Raw genomic sequence first — 18408 nt, forward strand, 5'->3', positions numbered from 1 at the left:
TAAAGCAATTTAGCAATTTTAAAGTAATTTACAGATGTACAGAAATGGCAAATATTTGTTTAATAAAGTTTAGTAACATTGCTACGACTACATAGTTAAACTACTTTTTTAACAATAAAATAAAATGGTTCTTTATCAAACTTTGGCAAATATCATCAGGCAATTAAATATAAAAAAGAGAGGGTGGTTCAGGGTAAAGTGCATAGGTATATTAATTACCTACATACCATATACACCTGTAAATACAACCGAATCACCAACTTACAATAGTTTTCAAAGAGACAGATTCAACCACCTTATTGTTTTGTAAAATTATGCTGAATACTAAAGGCTGTGATTACCCATTACCTGCAATATTCTGCTTAAAGGGACTTTATTGAAAATGTTTTAAGGTGAAAGTATGACTGCCCTGATGGGAAACTAGCTAGCAGACCGAACATGCCCACCAACAATGCTGAGCATTGCCATGCTGTGTCTTTACACTTAACAACCTTTCCAGATACAGTGCTTTTTTAATAAGATTTAATACTCCTTTCAATGTATTAGTAAATATAAGAAGACACCTCTGTTAGCTTTAAAAGAAGAGCTGGATTTCTAGGAATTTCTATTAATAAAACACTTAAGGGATGAGGAGCACCACAACCCACCATTATTGATTGTAGTTTAGTTGTGCCAATGAACCACCACAATTGGTCATGTTTGCAGTTACGAATCTACCAAGGGTTCGTGTCTTGTCTAATGATAACCACCATTAATGAAGAAGAAAAAAAAAAAACACTGGTACAAACAAAATAAGTATGCTGGTATATGTGAGTATGCTGTAATGTATTCAATCAACAGACTTGTTTGTAATATAAATATTAAATGAGTTTGATTGCGGCTGAGTTAAAGAACTTTTTGTAATTTTTTTTTGTAATTAAAAAAACGATTTTAATGTTATCCTAATAATAAAATGTAGTCTTATCTTGTCAATCATGTTATACCCAGTTTGCAGTATTTCTCCAGTAAGATGCAGAGTAAACCAACTTGTGAAAGCAAATAAGATTTAATTCCTGTAATAAGGACAATTATTGCGCTTGTCAATTTAGCTACAAACAATGTTGCACATACATAAACCCCATTTCATTTAAATGTGCATGCCCCTTAAATCCAATTCCTTATTATTGCCATAATTTTGAGTATTGTCTATAAAAACCATTGACATACGATTCTGCATGACTGTCCCCATCAAAATGACACTTTTTTATCAACAAGCCACAGCAAGAGCATTTAATTCAGAGAGTAAAACTCTACTTCTACTACTTCGAGTAGAGAGAAAAGGAGAGAGAGAGATGAGGAGGATGGGGAGACTGGAAGGGACACCAGTAATAAAAATAGGTTTGTGTGTATTCATGTGCAATAAGAGAAGAGTAAGGGGTGGTAAGGTGCAGGTAGAAAGAAAAAGGTGGGTATAAGAGAATGATAAGTCAGAAATTACACTGCACAAAGGATCCAGGAGATCCATTAAAATAACTGCTGGTTTCTCATTCAAACAGACAGCATTATAGAGGCTGGGTGATGAAAGTGGTAGTGAAGTGGAGACCCACCTGCAAGATTTCAAATAATTCTTAATCTCTGATGTACCACTTCTCATTTGCATTACAGTAGCTGGAATTATAGTCCTCATTTAAATTTTTATTTTAAAAAGTTTAACAAGACTTTGCACGTTTTATCTGTATTAACGTGTCTTCGCATGCACGCTTGCACGGCATGTCACTGCATATCCTCACAATCCTGTGGCCTTAGTTATGAGATATTTAAGTTTACATGTCTGAATCAACACCACAGTGGTGAGTTACTTTAGTCACAAATATATCAAACACTAGACAAACACCTGCTGGTAGGTTTAGACATGCATCTGCATCAAGCAATGGTATCCAGACTATGTAATCTACTGCAAACTTTGTTAGATCCATAAGAAATGTGATGTATCATAGTTTTGTTTGTTTTACTGCCCTTATAGGTGCAGAGGGGAAAACATATGAAGTAAGTAAATGAAAAAAATACCTCAAATGCAACCCTGCAGCTTAGTTACTGGGTGCCACAAAGTCAACCAAATACAACACAGCTGTGCTCACACAGTCAAATCACTAGGGAGTCACACACAACACACACAAAAGACTGGTCTTAATAAATACCCACAGTGCCCTCTACTGGGGACAGAAAATGCACCTTTAAACTTTGTCATGGGCGATGCTGAAAATGAGTTCCACTTTAGGAAACAGGTGCTCACATCAATAAAAAAATGTGATGTTCCTACATATAATTGCACTACTCTGACCCTCAGCCACACTCAGAGAAACGAATGTAGAATTCAAGTGCATGAACTTCTGGAGATATCTGGAAAAAAGTTAATAAAATAATTTAAATTATGGTAGAGGTTTATCGTAAATAGTTTACTTTCCATAAGTATGAAATTTAGTTGGAAACTTATTTTGATGTCAGTGAGGCTCAGTTTGTGCATTCACGAAAACTGTACAGCAGTAAGACCTAAGTCTTAAGTTCTATACAGCTACAGAAAGATCCACATCACTAAAGGGTAATGTGGACTGTAGCGATGTTTAATGAGGTTCCTGTTGTATAATGTGGAAGTTTTCGAGTAAGTTTGCTTGAGCCTACTTTACTGCACAATTCAACAGAAACTACAGTAGGACACATAGATGAAAAGACTATATTTACAGGTTTCTTTGCTGAAACTTAATTTGAACACAGCGGTGCGGCTAACAAAATAAGTGATAATGCATATTGATGCTAGTAGGCAACTGCACAGAACACAATATTCAGACAGCACAATGTGTGGTCCGCTCTAGCTGAGTAACCAGCTCACTCAGAGGAAGGGAAGCTGATGTGTTGGTGAACATAACTATACTTTGACAAGACATCAATATACATAAGTCTATTTTAATGCAGGGCCTGTCTGACAGCTGCTGCCAGCACAGCAGAAGCAAACATCCCCCCAGGACAGGGTGTTTCTCAGACGCTTTAATCTTAGATGTACGAAATGTGCAAAATTATGATCTTATGGAAATCATGCAAATAATCACACTGCCATCCTCCATTAGTTTGTGACGGCTCTGCATTATGCAATGCAATGCATAGTGTTCTGTCCACCCACCACTATTGCATTCAGAATGTAGAGTGATGGTGTGTATGTCTAATAAATACTGCAGAAGGATACATTTGGACCATCTACCCCACTGCATAAATCAAGACGCTTTCCAACCCCACATTATCAAGACTTCACTTGGCTACATGGTTGGCCCTTCTGCTCCCCGGCAACTGTCAGTGGTTACTCATAAACGTCTTTGTAACTATAGCTTGACGTTTGTCTATTTGTTCTCTGGATTTAAGTCTGCACCACACTGCATCACGGAAAAGTCTATTAACGAGGGACAAGCAAAATACCTACCTACCTCACTTCATGTCTTTTACATAGCCGATCTCTTTACATACACAGTGGAGTGATTTAAGACGGGTCAGAACCAAATTTTGCTGTTCATTGTGAAGTGGTTGTTACAAGCCAAACTAAATTACTAGATAATCCTATAAGACAACGCATTAACACGGATGCACAGCTTATTCGGTAGACTACTGTAACACCTGCAAGTTAAACATGAATTCCTTGAGTTAGTTAGGTTTTGCGCTTAATTACACAAACAGGACTATTTACTAAATCCTCGATGTAGCAAATAAAGTCCTACCCAACCCCTATAAAACATTGCACCAATGTGACAAGAACATTAATAAATTTTTTCTTGCACAGTGTTTTATTTATCTGACCTGTAAAGTATACAACTTGACAGTTAATTAATAAAATCTATTTCCCTTGCTGGCACAATGATGTGAGCAAAATCTGTACTACTCTTATTAAACATTAAAATCACTTTACAACAATTTTGGACACAGTTAGTTAAGTTACGCAGCTAGCTTGAAATGCTGGATCCCGTTGCATTCATCCAGTTATGGGGAAAAGATGTTCTTGTACATGACTGCACAGCATCAGTGTAAAATGAAACAAGCCACTGAACAAGTGTGAAATGCGATGATTACCCAAGTTTAGCTAACTCACCAACATGGGCTAAGCTAAGAAGAAGTCACATTAGGTCGTTCGTAGTGGAGCAAGTTACTTTTCACATTTAAAACCTACAGGTGTGTTTAGTATTTAAATTACCAAATTAAAAATGTACAAAAAACAAAAAGTGTAATAAAAATACAATCATCAAAAAAAATAAAAAGAATGCTCGCTGTCTTAGTGAGATTTTACCAACTTGCCAGAACAGTGCTAACCGACTGTAATCCACTAGTTAGGTGACCTGATCTAAACTAAGCTGGTTTAAATGCTGAGCTGGAGCTTGAGAACTGCTGCTAATGAAATCAGTCAAAAGCTATTCTCAAGTGGAAACTGAAACATGCCCACCATCAGGAGAATTTAAGAAGAACCATACTCAATGCCTCTACACTTCTGGATGGATGTAGTAAGTTGGTATTCGGTGTAAACTTGTGGACTATATCAAAAAAATAAAAAATTAAAAAATCATGGAAACATGGACACAGCCTGATGTGGTTATTCACGGGGGTGAGTTGTGTCACTTTATCAGTTTTGCACTGCCTCACAGCTTGATGTTTGCTACTTTAGAGCTGAACACTTGCATCATTCAAGTACAAGTGGGTGATTTAAGTATTTTTAACCCAAGGGCAGGCTCAGACTGTGGCACCCTGTTGGCTTTTTCAGCAGTTGTAGATGAGTACAAAGACACTGCATATCTGAATGATGGGCAGGAGCCTCCACTGACTAATTTGGACCACCAGGGAGCCAATGTCAGTCTGCACAAGAGCAGTAAACTGGAATATCTGCTTTGGCCTTTTGCATAAACATAAATATTTAATACCCTTTGTGATTAATTACTGAAATGTTTATTTTTTTATTTTATGACTCATGTTTTGCACTTACTGTAAGAGAATCATCATAATACTGAAAAATGTTTCAAACATTGAAGTGACATTGTGACAGATAGCAGGATGGCCTGATGCTTTAAATAAATTAAACAACTAAAGGAAGGTTTAACAACCTATTTACAGATGTATATAATAAACCGTCAATGTAAAACTGCTTATCTTGTTTGGCTCCACAACATCCTATGGTAAATCAGGGTCTCCTAAAGCCTAAAGACTGCCCTTAATATCAGACTCTCTTCGTGAGCCACTTGTTCACAAGATGGGTAACATACACACAGTGCATGAAGTGTTTGCTAAGAGCAGCGGACAACCAGGTGGACAGCAAACTGCAGCACTAAGCTGAAAGTGGTTGAAAGCTGCAGAACTCCAGACCCGTGTTTTGATTTCCAGCACAAAGTTTGATTCAAATTGAATAAAGAAAAATGACTATTCCACAGTATGTGGGAATAATATATTGAAACATGATGTCCTCAGAATTTCCAAAACAAAGGCATTATTTTGCTATGAAATATGTAGTCCAAATAGAAATGAAAGCTTTGAAGGGTTCACATTCAAATTTGAAAAAATAAAGTGCATAGTAAAAATCTATCACAACAGTGTGCGAGTAAAAAAAAAGAACCCAATTTAATTTTCCTGCAGCTGCACTGCTCTACATTTAATGATTTCCCTTAGTTTCAGTCAATGTTTGGGTTAAATCCTGTACTAAGTCACATTTGACGAGGGAGGAAGCAGCCAAATGTATAAACGTTCAGTCTGCTGAGAAGTGGAACTAAGACTTTTTTCAATGTGGGAATTCAAACTGGGCTTAGCCCCTCACAAGCACAGAAATGGAGGTGGAAACCTGAAAAACTGAAATCAAACTGCATGGCAATCGTCTTGACTTTCTGTTTCAAGAGCTGTAACTAATGCTACATTCAAAGTCAGATGGAAATTGGTACCTGTAATCACTACAACACCACAAAATCTTTTGGTCAAAGTTGGTATGATTCAAAGCAATATTAGTCAGACATGCAGCATTTGAAGAAACCTGTGTTATTGCTGTATTTAACTCACTAAACCTTGAATAATTATGTTCTAAAATGGCTGAAAAGAGCAGATTGTATTTATTTATTACAGATTTGCTTAAATATAAGGCACATTATCTTAAATAACGTGAGATGATTTCATGACTTATTTAAGTTGCTTATTGTGTTGCTCTCCTTTTCAATATACTGTATTGTACTTATTATATTACATATTTTATTTTACCATGGCAAGTTCCCGCTCTAAAACTTGAGAATGCAGAGAATGCATATAACTGACACATAAAAGACAGGAAAGATTGTAAACATGTCTTCAGATAAATGTCAGATTATTTGATAGGAAATGGGACATTGTATTTCAAGGAGTTTAAACATGTTAAAATACATATTTCTGCAGAGTGTTGACAGACATGACATGTGTTGTCATGTTGATGACACAAATGAAACTAAAACTCCTCAGGGTTGAGACAAATTTGTTTTCTAGTTGGTGTTTCTGCTTCACGAGATATTACGATGCATTTATCAAAGTCAGAAGTCAAACCATTTCTTAACATTTCTGGAACACAGCACATCTGCTGAGTGAGGAACAAAAGTGCCTGCTTTAAACCTCTTTGGGGAACTGGCTCCCTATTGATGTTTCGGAGCACAGTTTAGCAAAACATTAGCATTCACCGCTGATGCATGACAGCCAGTGCTATTTTTCTTTAGCACATGAATTTGAGCAGTGTGAGATGTCAGTTTCTATTTGACAGCTCATTTGTCAGTTCTTCTGTTAGGCATCATCCTTTCAGTGTACAAGACACACACACCCTCCACCTGTCCTCTCAGGTGGAAACATCTCTGGACCTTCGCCCACAGTCAGTCTGGCCTCCACTGCCAGACCTCCTACACGCATCCACAGAAATACACACACAATAGCTGAGAGGAAACAATGACTGCTGAAACGGATTTTTTTACTCTCCCATGTGAGCGGACACCGGCTTTGTCCACTGAGGCTCCAGCCAATTGTTTTAACCTTTCAGTTGGTTTGTAACCTTATCGCGTAAACCAAAGAAGGCTCTAAGATCCGTGCAATGATTGATTGGTTAAACATTTTTGAATGCGGCATTTGTTTACTGTTGCAATTCAATGTCTCCCTGTCCCACTTTTATAATTTTTTTTTAATAAGAGAAAGGAAATTTGTGATAATAAAGATCCTATCATCAATAAAATCTTCAACTGGCAGAATCCTGTGAGACTGGCAAAGTGACAGACCCTCTCCTGAAACACTACAGAAATGTGTGTTTCTTCCTTAAAAACCTATTAGTGTTTGATCTCCTCTTGTGCCTTCTCCTCTTTCCATAATTGTTTTAGAGATAACGTCCTAGTGTACCTCAAAGAGAGAAGCTGGACAGAGGTGTGTATTTATTTTAGTATGGTGAGCAATGTGGTCTTCAGAGAAGCTGAGCCTCACATCACATTCTGGAGAAGGTTTTGTCTTGTTTTGATCTTTATTTATTCAGGGTAGCTTTGCTTCTACTTCTCTTCTGCACCGGTAACCCCACACACAAGTCTGCTTCTTTAAACATATTTAGAGCTGGCATGGAAAAATGCACAATTTTGTTTAGCTTAGTTTACCTGTCAGTTAAGATAAGCATAGAACACAGTTAGGCCATAACATCCCACCCTGACCTTCACACAGCCAGTCCTTTATTGGTTACTGTATCCCAGGGCCTTTCCATAAACTACAAAACTTGGTTTTAAATCAACCTCTTCAATGGTCCCCTGAAACTAAACATGATTGAACCCCAGCAGTGGACTAAAGCTCCAGGACCCACATGGCCATGGGCAAAAATTACTGGAAGTCTAATATCGTCAAACGTAGGCTGACAACAGACCAGTCATTGCTGAGAAAATCCCACAGAGACAGGGAACACTGTTGGAAACTATTCAAGAATTTATGATCTGCATTAGCTGCAAACATTGATTTTTGAAGAATATATTCAGATGTGTGATGACGGAGGGATGTGTACTGTAAGTGCGGCAGCAGTTTCATGTAAATAATCTTCTTTTCCATATATTTCAATCAATTCAATCATCAATCAAATGTTTTATTTTCACCACACATTGCCAGAACTACATACCATAATACATTTAGTAAAGCTTTAATTTAGCATGTGCAGTGTCTTTTAAATGGAAGCATTTCACCCACACCAGTTTAGATTTATTCCATGTACAATAGATGTGATATGAAGACTACACCCTGACCTCACCAGCAGCCCCAGTTTACTAAATCAGCACTGATGTGAAAGTTAACCAGCACCTCAGATGATTTGTGACCTCATTTCCGGTTCTAGTTATAGCATGTCTGCACTGTCACATCTCATTGCCCTCTGACTGACTCATAACTCCAACATGTGTCCTCACCAGAGATTCCTGTTAAAACACATCCGGTTACAGGAGACTTTCCAAAGACTAATACAGACACTTTGGCTTTCCTCATGCTTCATTTACAGAGGACCTGTTGTTATGTTGTACTGACTGCCCTCTGTTAAACACAACCTCCAGCCCAACAATGAGTTCTCCAATTAGGGAGTTGGTGTAAAAGCTTGGAGTACGGCTAAGGCTTCTCAGTTTGTCTTTCAGACAAGATAGACCTTTGAACTATTACAGAAAATGGCTATATTTTTAACATACGCATCTTAAAATATAAATTTAAAGGCTAGGTTAGTTATTCAGTACAATAAATGTAAGACAAAAGCACAACTTTATACATTCAAATATGAAATAATCAACCCCCGTCCACCTTTCTGGTCACCGCTGGTACCAGCACCATAATGACTCCTTTGCAGATGTTTGATAAGACTCATTCTCTTACCCTTGAGACTTCAGTGTGTGAAAACCCTTTTTGTAAAGACAAGAGATGATTGACTGTGTGTTGTTGTACTGGCATCGTTTTTCCTTTGAGTTTTGAATTTCATTTAACTGCAACATCTCTGAAGCTGAGTTGACTTTGTCTCAGTTTTACATGCTGTTCTACATGCTCTGAAAAGTACTGGCAGTTTTTGCTGTGCCAAAGCTCAGCATAGAGCAACTGAGGAAATAAGGAAATCGAAATAACAACAGCACAAATGGCGATATTAGCTTCTATTATGTGGTCTGTTAGAGCTCAGGCAATTCTATAACATCCTGTACTCACTTTTTTTAAGAAAGTTTTTCTTTTAAGTTTTAAAATTTCACCAAACTTCACCAGTTGCATCCAGTATCTGATATTGATACTTAAGGTGATGTATCATCTGTACTTTTTCTTCTCCTTGAGCTATCTATTTCTTGTCTTGCTATCACACGACAGTTTTCATTGTTTTACATAGTCATGATCTACACATGACCCAATGTTTTTTTTTTTTATGTCAGTCATAAGCCTATAGCAGTGCCCCTTTAGCAACCTACACTCAGGAGATTTTAGGGACTCTCACAGCAATGTTTTTAAAAATCTGACTCATTGTGCCAAGCCATACCTTCATGAGTCAGGAAGGAATTGCTGGATTTCAACCCAGCATTTGTCACATCACCTTTGCTAACTTTCTCTCTTTGCATTGTATGTGGACCTGCACATTGTCCTCACACCGCGGCTCTTGACCTTCTTCAGCAAACCTGCTTTTAGACCAACACCAACATTCTTTTACTTAGAGGAGGAAGAGAAACCCCAATACAAACTTTCAACAACATGCTGTTAAATATTCAGTAAATTTAAGTGTTAACCCTGATGCAAGCAGTTATCTGCATAAACAAATTGTGAGTTTTACTGTTGTGGAAAGCATAAGGATCATTAGGAGCATGTGGCTTTTAGCCCAGCTGGAGGAGCCCGTCATTTGAAGCAGTAAAGCACCTGAATTAACATCAAAACTCACTGTTATTTGCGTACATATGAAACCTGAAATAAACACATCATGACTAAAAATGTACATTAACTTTTTCTTTCCATCTTCATTTAAGGGCATTTTGTGAAAAGACTTGATTAAAATATATCATGCTGCAGTCCCTGTATTACAATTTAAATCGCTTCCTAATAGACACTCTTGTTGCAATAATTGGAACAAAAGTGCAGAAGTGATCATGAGTGCTGGGGGGCTTAATAAGTAAATGTTAATGTGCTGCATCCATAAATTAGAACAGTTCCTCCAGTGATTGCATATGCACAATTTAAGTATCTGCTTTTGCTGCTTACATGGTAGAGTCTCCAGACCCCCTGTTAAGTTCACATTTTAAAAAGGCAACACTACTTGATTGCAATGTTAATCTCAAGCCTGCTGATTTATTTTGGTGGTAGTCAATTTTTGAAACAAACAAAGAGGATGGTAAAAGATTTTAATCAGAGCTCCACACAAATAATCACCTCTCAAAATTAACCAGTCAGCAGCCAGTGATTTTTGATTATACGTGTACTTCTTCGCACACTGAAGTAACAAAACTCAAGTTTGTCAAGGATGCCCTTGATAAACAGAGCATGGTCGTCTATAAACTTTTTAAAATCATATTACATTCTAGCAAATATATTACACTCATGTCAGCAGTAATTTTACAGTTCGGTAAAGTTAATAAAAAAGCATTATAAACTTCTGGCATGACAGCATTTTCCAAGGTGAATCAACAAGCGTGATTAGCCTCTCTCTAATGCTGCTGACACCCAATGATGCACAAAGGCTTGAGGACAAATATATAAAAATCTATCTCTCAAAACTATTTAATGAATGTCCCTTATCTTCACTTTTGACATTGTATATACAGTAACTCAGAGGCAGTGTCATCATGCATCAAGCTGCATCCTTCATCACTGACAGTAAGTGGACAGAAACGCAATGAAGATTAACTAGAGAATAATTTGGTTTTTAAAGCTGCGGTTGAGGTCTTTGTGTGGAAGGACGATCGAGTTGAGTATAATCACTTCAGAAGGGATGGTCACATTACAACCTGAGGGGACAGAGCGAGGCTGTGTTTAGTCTGTGCCATGTAGTACTGAGACATTACATTTTCATTGCAAGTCCCACTCCAAGCATACATGACGTGATTCATTTTATTAACAAGTAGTTAGCTCATGTTGAAATTTCAAGATCATAATTAGAAGAAACTTAATGCACTGTTTTAAAAGATGATATCTGGGAAGCTTTGGTGCAAAAAACATTAAATATATAGACTGATATGTAATGCAAATATTTCGTAATACTTCTTTCACATTGGCTAGAACATTTAAAGACAGATGCAAAAAAATATATGTTCAGCTACTATAACTTAACTTTTACTTTCTGAGGAAATGATTTTAAATTGCTTGACTGCGTACACTCACCAAGAATAGTAATGGAGGGTGTGAGTTTTCCATCTCTGAAGAGAGTCTCACTGTCAATCTTTGCATAGGGATCATTGGGGTTTGGGTCACTTGGAGTTCCTTCTACTCTCGCCCACTTGCCGACGGTGCTATCCCATCCCACAATACTGTTCAAAACACAGCAGTGATCCTTCAGGAAAAAAAAGGGTTCGGGTTAACAAAAACATTTTGAGAAGGTATTTTTTTTTTTTAAATATTAATATTCAAGACTTCATCTGCAGAGAACACTTTGAAGCATCAAAGAGTTTCATGTCTGCAGATACGCTGTATTAGACATACTATATGTGAAATAATACCATATGTGAAATAACCGTGGACATGGTCCAATCAGAGCACTTACAGCTCCAGATTAAAAACAAGGGTTGTTTATATGGAGGTGCACCTCAGCTAACAAATTGTCCTTGTAGACAATATGAAATGAAAGTCAATAAGTCACCCATGGTCTAAATTCATTTTAGAGGCCCCAAGTCATCATTGGAGACACGGGATTAAATTACGCCTGACTCCAAATCGTTAAAAATGACATCTTTGTGAGAGGCACAGGCAACAATATTTCTGGTATGACAGTAGAGCTTAAAAAAATCATTTCAGGGAAGTCATTGTAGAAGTGTGGATAATGTTAGTAATAAAATGATAAGATGTCACTGACATTAAATGGGCAGATAAATTTGCCTTCAACATGATTAGTTTGAGGGTCACTTTAATTCCAAGCTTGATTCTGTGTACTGCAAAGGGTAGTTGGGAATATACACTTGTAGTTCTTATTTGGCCATTGTTGAAAACCTCACCTTAAACTTTAGGGAGTAACTTTCCATATTATTGAGAAGAGCATATAAAATATTCATTTGCATTGTCAATTTATACAGATGGTGGAAGCAAAATTGCAGAGTTGCAAAGACCTGTAGCTCTTTCTGTTTTGTCTTGTACTTTTATCTTGTACATATTGTGGACTACAGTATATTCACCTGTAGATTTGCACCATGGAGGATGATGGATTCTCGAACTCTGACCCCAGCACCAATACTCACTCCAGTGCCAATTGAAACATTGGGACCCAACTGCACAGAGAAAAGACGAAATTATCCTAAGTGTTTGCTACTGCACAACCTCAACTGGTAAACACTAAATTAACTTAAACTCTCCATTTCGGAGGGAAGACCAATGACTCGACGTAACAAGCAGATCTGTATCTCACTTTTTTCTAATAACATATTTTTCACAAGAGGGTGTGCTGTTGATTAACTATTGTGTTCAGTTTTGAACAACCAAGGAACCCTTACCATTGCAGTGGGGTCAATATTGGCAGTAGGATGAATATAGACATTACCTGGGGAAATGAGAAGTATAAATAAACTTGTTTGCATCAATATGAGGAAGGAACATCGCTACTGCTACTAGGTTAATGAATCTTACCACTTATATTGGGCCCTCCCTCCTTATTTGAAGCCAGCCTTTCAGGATGAGTTGTGTGATACTGATTGAGGTACAATCGACTGGCATAAATTGCAGACCTAAGAGGAAAAAAAAAGGATTTTTGATTCATTAAGATTTACTTCATCAATGGAATTTAATGTTTCTGTAAAACAAATTGTAAGTACTATTTAAACTACGTTTGACGCCGGTCTTTATGCAAATCAAGTGTCACTTTTCTCCTCTGACTTTTGACAGGCTTTACATTTTGGCATGATAAATTTTGTCCTGTTGAATCGGATAGTATTTGTCATATTCACTTACCCTGCAGATTTAATCTGGCTCCAGAAGCTAAGTGTTTTATAGACATAGAGTTTGCCCTGTCCTGCCATGGCAGTAAAAATGTCCTGCTCCAGCCTGATGGCCTCTGCTCTGTGCCAGCCATTAGTTGGCTCCTCTCTGCAAGAGACAGATCATCAATTTATGGTACCAAGTTACAAAACACAACCAAGGAAACTGTAGATTACATTCAATTGAAATTAAATATTAAGACATTTGGGTTTATGAATTGAAATATACTAGAACCTAACGATTGCCTGGATTTAGGTCAATTTTCGGTGTAATGTCAAATATTAAAATGAACTCAGGTGTGGTAGTAATTATATCAGCATATCTTTCTTATATATCTTCTTATTCTTATATATCAAAGAATCAAGTGAAACAGTATTTTTAAAACCAAGGCTTCCAGTCTCTCTTAAGTCTCAGCCTCAAAGTGCATTTACAGTATGATAAACTGAATACTATGTGGATGTTGACACTCAGCTAAGGGTTCTCCTTCTACAATCATAAATACTGACAGGATATGCTGACATATGTTGAAGTCTATGGAAACCAGCTATACTTTCTTTTCTTTCGTGTTGTAGTTTTTTTTGAGAATCTCCAAATATTCAGCTGAGTGAAAAAAAAAAAACAACCCAGTGGCTCCATTACCCGTGACGTCTCTTGAAGCCGAAGAAAACCATGAATTTAATGCCCTACAATCCAGGCTGCAGAAAGCTATGAGTGCACAAAGCTAAAATGCATCACTCATACTAACTTTGATGGTGTCAATGCTGGGTTGAAACTAAGGCTGATTACCTAGTAGTGATCCAAAACTTAAGTGGAAGAGTCTATGTGTTCCATATTAATCAGGATCTCTGGTGCAGCATATTATGAGAGTCCCAAGATGAAACTATGTTAAATATTGATGAAAAGAATATTTGAAAGGATTGCACCCATAATGGAAGTTTTACCAAAAAGGAGATGTGAATTCAGGCAAAGTAGCCTCAGAGAGATAACACTTATCATTTCTATCAAGTATCTCTGATGTGGAGAACAGTTTTGCTGACTCAGTGCCTGGCTTGATTTAAGTGCTACTGATGTTAGCAGGTGAATTATGCATAGCGCGGTTTGACCTTTTCCAATATATTTGCAAATGTGTCCTTGTCATGCCAAATGTTAGCTCTACTAAACCATGGTAAATGTGAACACACAAATCAAATCAAAGTTCCAAAATTGTAAAATATAAAACAGACCTCATGAGACAGGAACCTGTTTCTACTGTTGAGCTCAGCTGGTCATAGCAACAAACCCATAGAGCACGAATTCATGACTATGACTAAAATTCATGACTAAAATTCTCACTGGTCAACTTTCTAGCTAACCTAAAGGATTAACAGGGGCAACATAAAAGAAAATCTAAATAGACAATAGAAAGTAAACAAATAAATCCTAGATGCAAACAGGGAAACAACCTTTGTTCAAAGGTAATGAAATCTGCCTACGGGCACCTTTTAAGCACAGTAAATCTGGTATATCTAACTTTTCAAATCCCTGCAAAACCTAAATGTTAAAAACAATAAGAGATTGTGTTCCACATGGTTTCTTAGTTCTGAGAAAGATTTTATGTACAGATTAAACAAATAGAGATGCTGGCAGGTGGATTTTTTTAATTAGTAGTCAAAATGACTACTTCTGACTAAGCTAACCTGCTCCTGTAGATTCTAATGTATCAAAACAGACATGGGAGTGGAGTCACTGTTCTCTACAGTTAGATGTAAAGGTTTGCATCCAAAAAGTAAAACATTATTTTAAAAATCAACAAAATATCAGCAAGTAGAAATGTTCCTTCATCAGAATTAAGTTATAGTTCATTCTTAAGGGAACTGATGTAATTGTGATTATTTTACTTTAAAATGTGTAAACACTCACTGAACATTCTTTTACTTTTGATGAATAGACAACATATATACAGAACTAGCTGGATGTGCATTCTTATTATGTTATAGTTAAGTTCCCTCAAAATTAGAGGATGCAAACTTTTGCACCCAACTTTAATTCTTAGCAAGAAAGCAAATCAGTTTTCCAACTGATTCCTACAGTGTTACTACTCTGACAGACAATGACAATCCTCAACAGTGTCCATATCTATTAGTATATAAAAAGATATTATCAAGCTGTTTCCAAAATAAGGAGTGCATAGTTTAGCCTAAAGTGGCACAGAAGAGGGGAGCAGGCCACATCGACAAAGCATCCTATGCAATCTTGGCATTATCCTTCTACAGCTCTCAGTCAAAGTGCTCTACAGCCACACCGTGCAGCTTAAATGTACCTACTTACCCATCATATGGATATCTGATGAATGTGTACGGAAACAATCATGGAAGGAATGAGAAAGGAAGATGAAAAACAAATGAAGAAAAGAAAAGAGTAAACGGCATTCATATGCAGTGCCACAGACAGATCTCTGTGCGTCAACTCACAGCAACATGTCCTGCTGATTCTTCTGGAAAACGGTGCCAATATGTTGAAAGATGTCTGGGTTAAAGAGGTATATACCACAGTTGATGATGTCGCTAACAAATGTGCTTGGCTTTTCCACATAATGCAAGACCTGGATTAAAAGAGGAGTAGCTGTGATTGCAGGATCAAACAGGGTTAAATGACTATTTGTGGAACACTAGAAGACTTGTAGACCTCATTTGTTTTCTCGTTTTCAACAATGCAGCCATAATTCAGGGACTGCTTTCTGTTTGCCTGATAAGAAAAGAATGGAGGAAGGGTGGTTATATTTGTTGTATTGTTCTAACATAAAAAAAAGCATTTTGATAAATATTTGATCATTGTTGTAATACACTTCTGAAGTACTATTACAGATTGTGCCAGCTTCCAGTATTAAAATCTCACCGTTGTCCCAAGGATAACAAAGCTGTTTGGTTCACCGTGTTCTTTTTGGAAGCTGAGCATCTCTCTGAGAGGAAACGCTGAACAGACATCAGCATTCAGAACAAAGAACGCTTCTGGACTGCCAGAGACAATCTGATCTCTGAAGTGATAAATGCCCCCTCCGGTTCCCAGGGCTGCATACTCCTGCAAATACCTGTGGTGCAGAGTCAGGAATAACAGCATACCTGCAGTCACAAAGCAGTGGTGGTGCAGCTTAAAACGAAAAGTACAAACTCAAGTACTTTTACATTAAACATGTACCTTTTCTTAGCTGCCATAACCCATAGAATAAACAGTTGCTTACACATGTAACTGCTACAGTATGAATGTCCAAGAGCATTTTAGTAAGATTGTCATGAGCTCCCTCTTTTTTTCTTTACGCTTTGTTTACCTGATGGAAATCTTGAACTCCTGCTGTGCATTAAACAGGAATCTGGTTAGTTCTTCATTCGGCTGATAAAAGCCAATGAGCAGAATCTCCTTCATATTCGGTACCTTTCACAAAAAAGATGTCAATTATTGGACCAAATTCATTAAAAGGCTGTAACACAGGGCACTGTGTTCTCTGTGACACGGGGCACTCGCAAAGACATTTTAACACAAACTTGAGAGCACATGCTCTTATACTACTTTTACACTTGGTTAGGCAAGAACACGTTAATTAGAGAACACCAACATGAAATTTAATTTAATGACGACTAACATACAAACACACAAAGACATTTTTACGTTAGTAAACATGTATTGACTTCTTTACCTCTAAACAATTTACTTTAGCTTGTACAACTGGGTAATACATTTACTAATATTTTACTGCACATTGACAACTGTATTCCAGTGACACTTACTTTGGCACATGCTTCAATATGGTGTTGCAGCATGGGCACACCAGCTACTGGAAACAGGGGTTTGGGAACTTCAAAGGACAGCGGCCTGAACCTCGTGCCTGCAGAGAAATACAAATCATTAGCTGCAAATCAAAAGAAACTATGAATTGCTCTGTATGCAAAGCATACCAAAGATCAATATGTATTTTAAATTGCCACTTGTAGTGATTGGCAATGCATTAGAGCTCTGATATTAGATTAATAGAGGTGCAATAATTAGAAAATGAACTGATAATGAATTGATTGTTCACTCTGTTATTTCAAAAATTGGGAAATGAAGATTCTATTATTTAAAATATTTTTCTAGTTTCTATTTTATATAACACTGAAGTGAATATATATATATATATATATATATATATATATATATATATATATATATATATATATATATATATATATATATGTGTGTGTGTGTGTATCTTTAGCACAAAACAAAACATTTCAAGTGAATTGAGATTGCATCATACCTCCACTACTACAGGAATAACCTTTAAAAAGGTCTTTAAAAATTGTCTAAATAACGTTAGTTATGTTTTTGAAGGAACTTTAATATGTTTAATCATACAAGACTTAACTATCAGTTGAAGTATTAAATCTACCAGTTGGGTAATAATGCTACACACAGTTGTCAAGCTGTTCTCTGAAAAGTTATGACGATATTCTTCAATGTTGTGGTAATAAAATATTGAACGACTATCTTTGTTTGTAATGTGTGATTACTGTGATTGTGCCACGTCAGTGATGTAAACAAGCTTAACAGGTCTCTTAGCATTAGCGGGCTTCTCTTTAAAGTCACACAACGAACTCTGAAAACAGGACAAAAGTGATGTTGTTTTCTTACCTTTCTGAGGGCCTCCAATCAAAATAACCGCCTTCAACATCTTAACTGAGGAGCTGTGATATGTGACAGCTGCAACACCTGCCTGAACACTGCTGCAACTGTTTGGGGACTGTTTCCGCATCCACTTCCTACTTGTGACGTAGACGGGACCGCCTTAAAAACACGGAATGGAGCAGTGGGGCAGAGACGGAGTGGCTCTGCGTGTCTGTGCGGCCAAACAACCCCAATGGGCTCAGTCAGTCTGTTAAAAATGTGTATGCATTATTTAGCTGAATAAATTACAGAACTGAAAAAAAAAAGTCTTCACTTGTCACAACAGGAAAATGTGTAACCAAAGTTAATGACAGCTCGAAACCAAAGTAACAGAATTTTCATTTTGTTTTATTTTTGACCTTTAGATGTGACTTGTTAAAATGTCTCACTTGAGAAAACTCGATAAAAGAAATACAGCAGTAATGCCAATGGACCTAGAAGACACATTGTTTAAGTGTAATCTGTCATCATATATGCATAGTTTTTGTCAAAAGCACTATACAGTGGGGCAATTATGACAAATCTATATATTCAATTCAATTCAACTTTATTTATATAGCGCCAATTTACAACAAAGTCATCTCAAGGCAT

General features: G+C 36.9%; 1 protein-coding gene across 2 annotated transcripts; it reads right to left on the minus strand.

Moving 5' to 3' along the window:
• Positions 1-10350: 10350 nt before the first annotated feature.
• Positions 10351-17919, minus strand: gmppaa (GDP-mannose pyrophosphorylase Aa). Of its 2 annotated transcripts, XM_067516835.1 has the most exons (13): positions 17785-17919; positions 16902-16999; positions 16445-16548; positions 16015-16207; positions 15805-15864; positions 15591-15721; positions 15448-15462; positions 13114-13248; positions 12793-12890; positions 12660-12706; positions 12345-12437; positions 11341-11509; positions 10351-10967 (listed from the first exon to the last, which is right to left on the minus strand). In XM_067516835.1, exons 1-13 carry the CDS (start codon positions 17903-17905, stop codon positions 10867-10869), a joined length of 1365 nt encoding a protein of 454 aa, XP_067372936.1. In that variant the 5' UTR covers positions 17906-17919; the 3' UTR covers positions 10351-10866. The 2 variants fall into 2 exon arrangements, with proteins under 2 accessions (XP_067372936.1, XP_067372937.1); XM_067516836.1 differs by lacking the exon at positions 15448-15462.
• Between the last annotated feature and the right edge of the window lie 489 nt (positions 17920-18408).

The sequence above is a fragment of the Channa argus genome, chromosome 9, assembly GCF_033026475.1.
Source record: "Channa argus isolate prfri chromosome 9, Channa argus male v1.0, whole genome shotgun sequence".
NCBI lineage: Eukaryota > Metazoa > Chordata > Actinopteri > Anabantiformes > Channidae > Channa > Channa argus.

Excerpts from the sequence above, each read along its gene's own strand:
- gmppaa (XM_067516835.1), bottom strand. The coding sequence starts at position 17,905 with ATGCGGAAACAGTCCCCAAACAGTTGCAGCAGTGTTCAGGCAGGTGTT. Across the intron at positions 17,000-17,784 it reads GATTGGAGGCCCTCAGAAAG|GCACGAGGTTCAGGCCGCTG; the intron begins GTAAGAAAACAA and ends ATTTCTCTGCAG. Across the intron at positions 12,707-12,792 it reads GGGAGGGCCCAATATAAGTG|GTAATGTCTATATTCATCCT; the intron begins GTAAGATTCATT and ends TCATTTCCCCAG.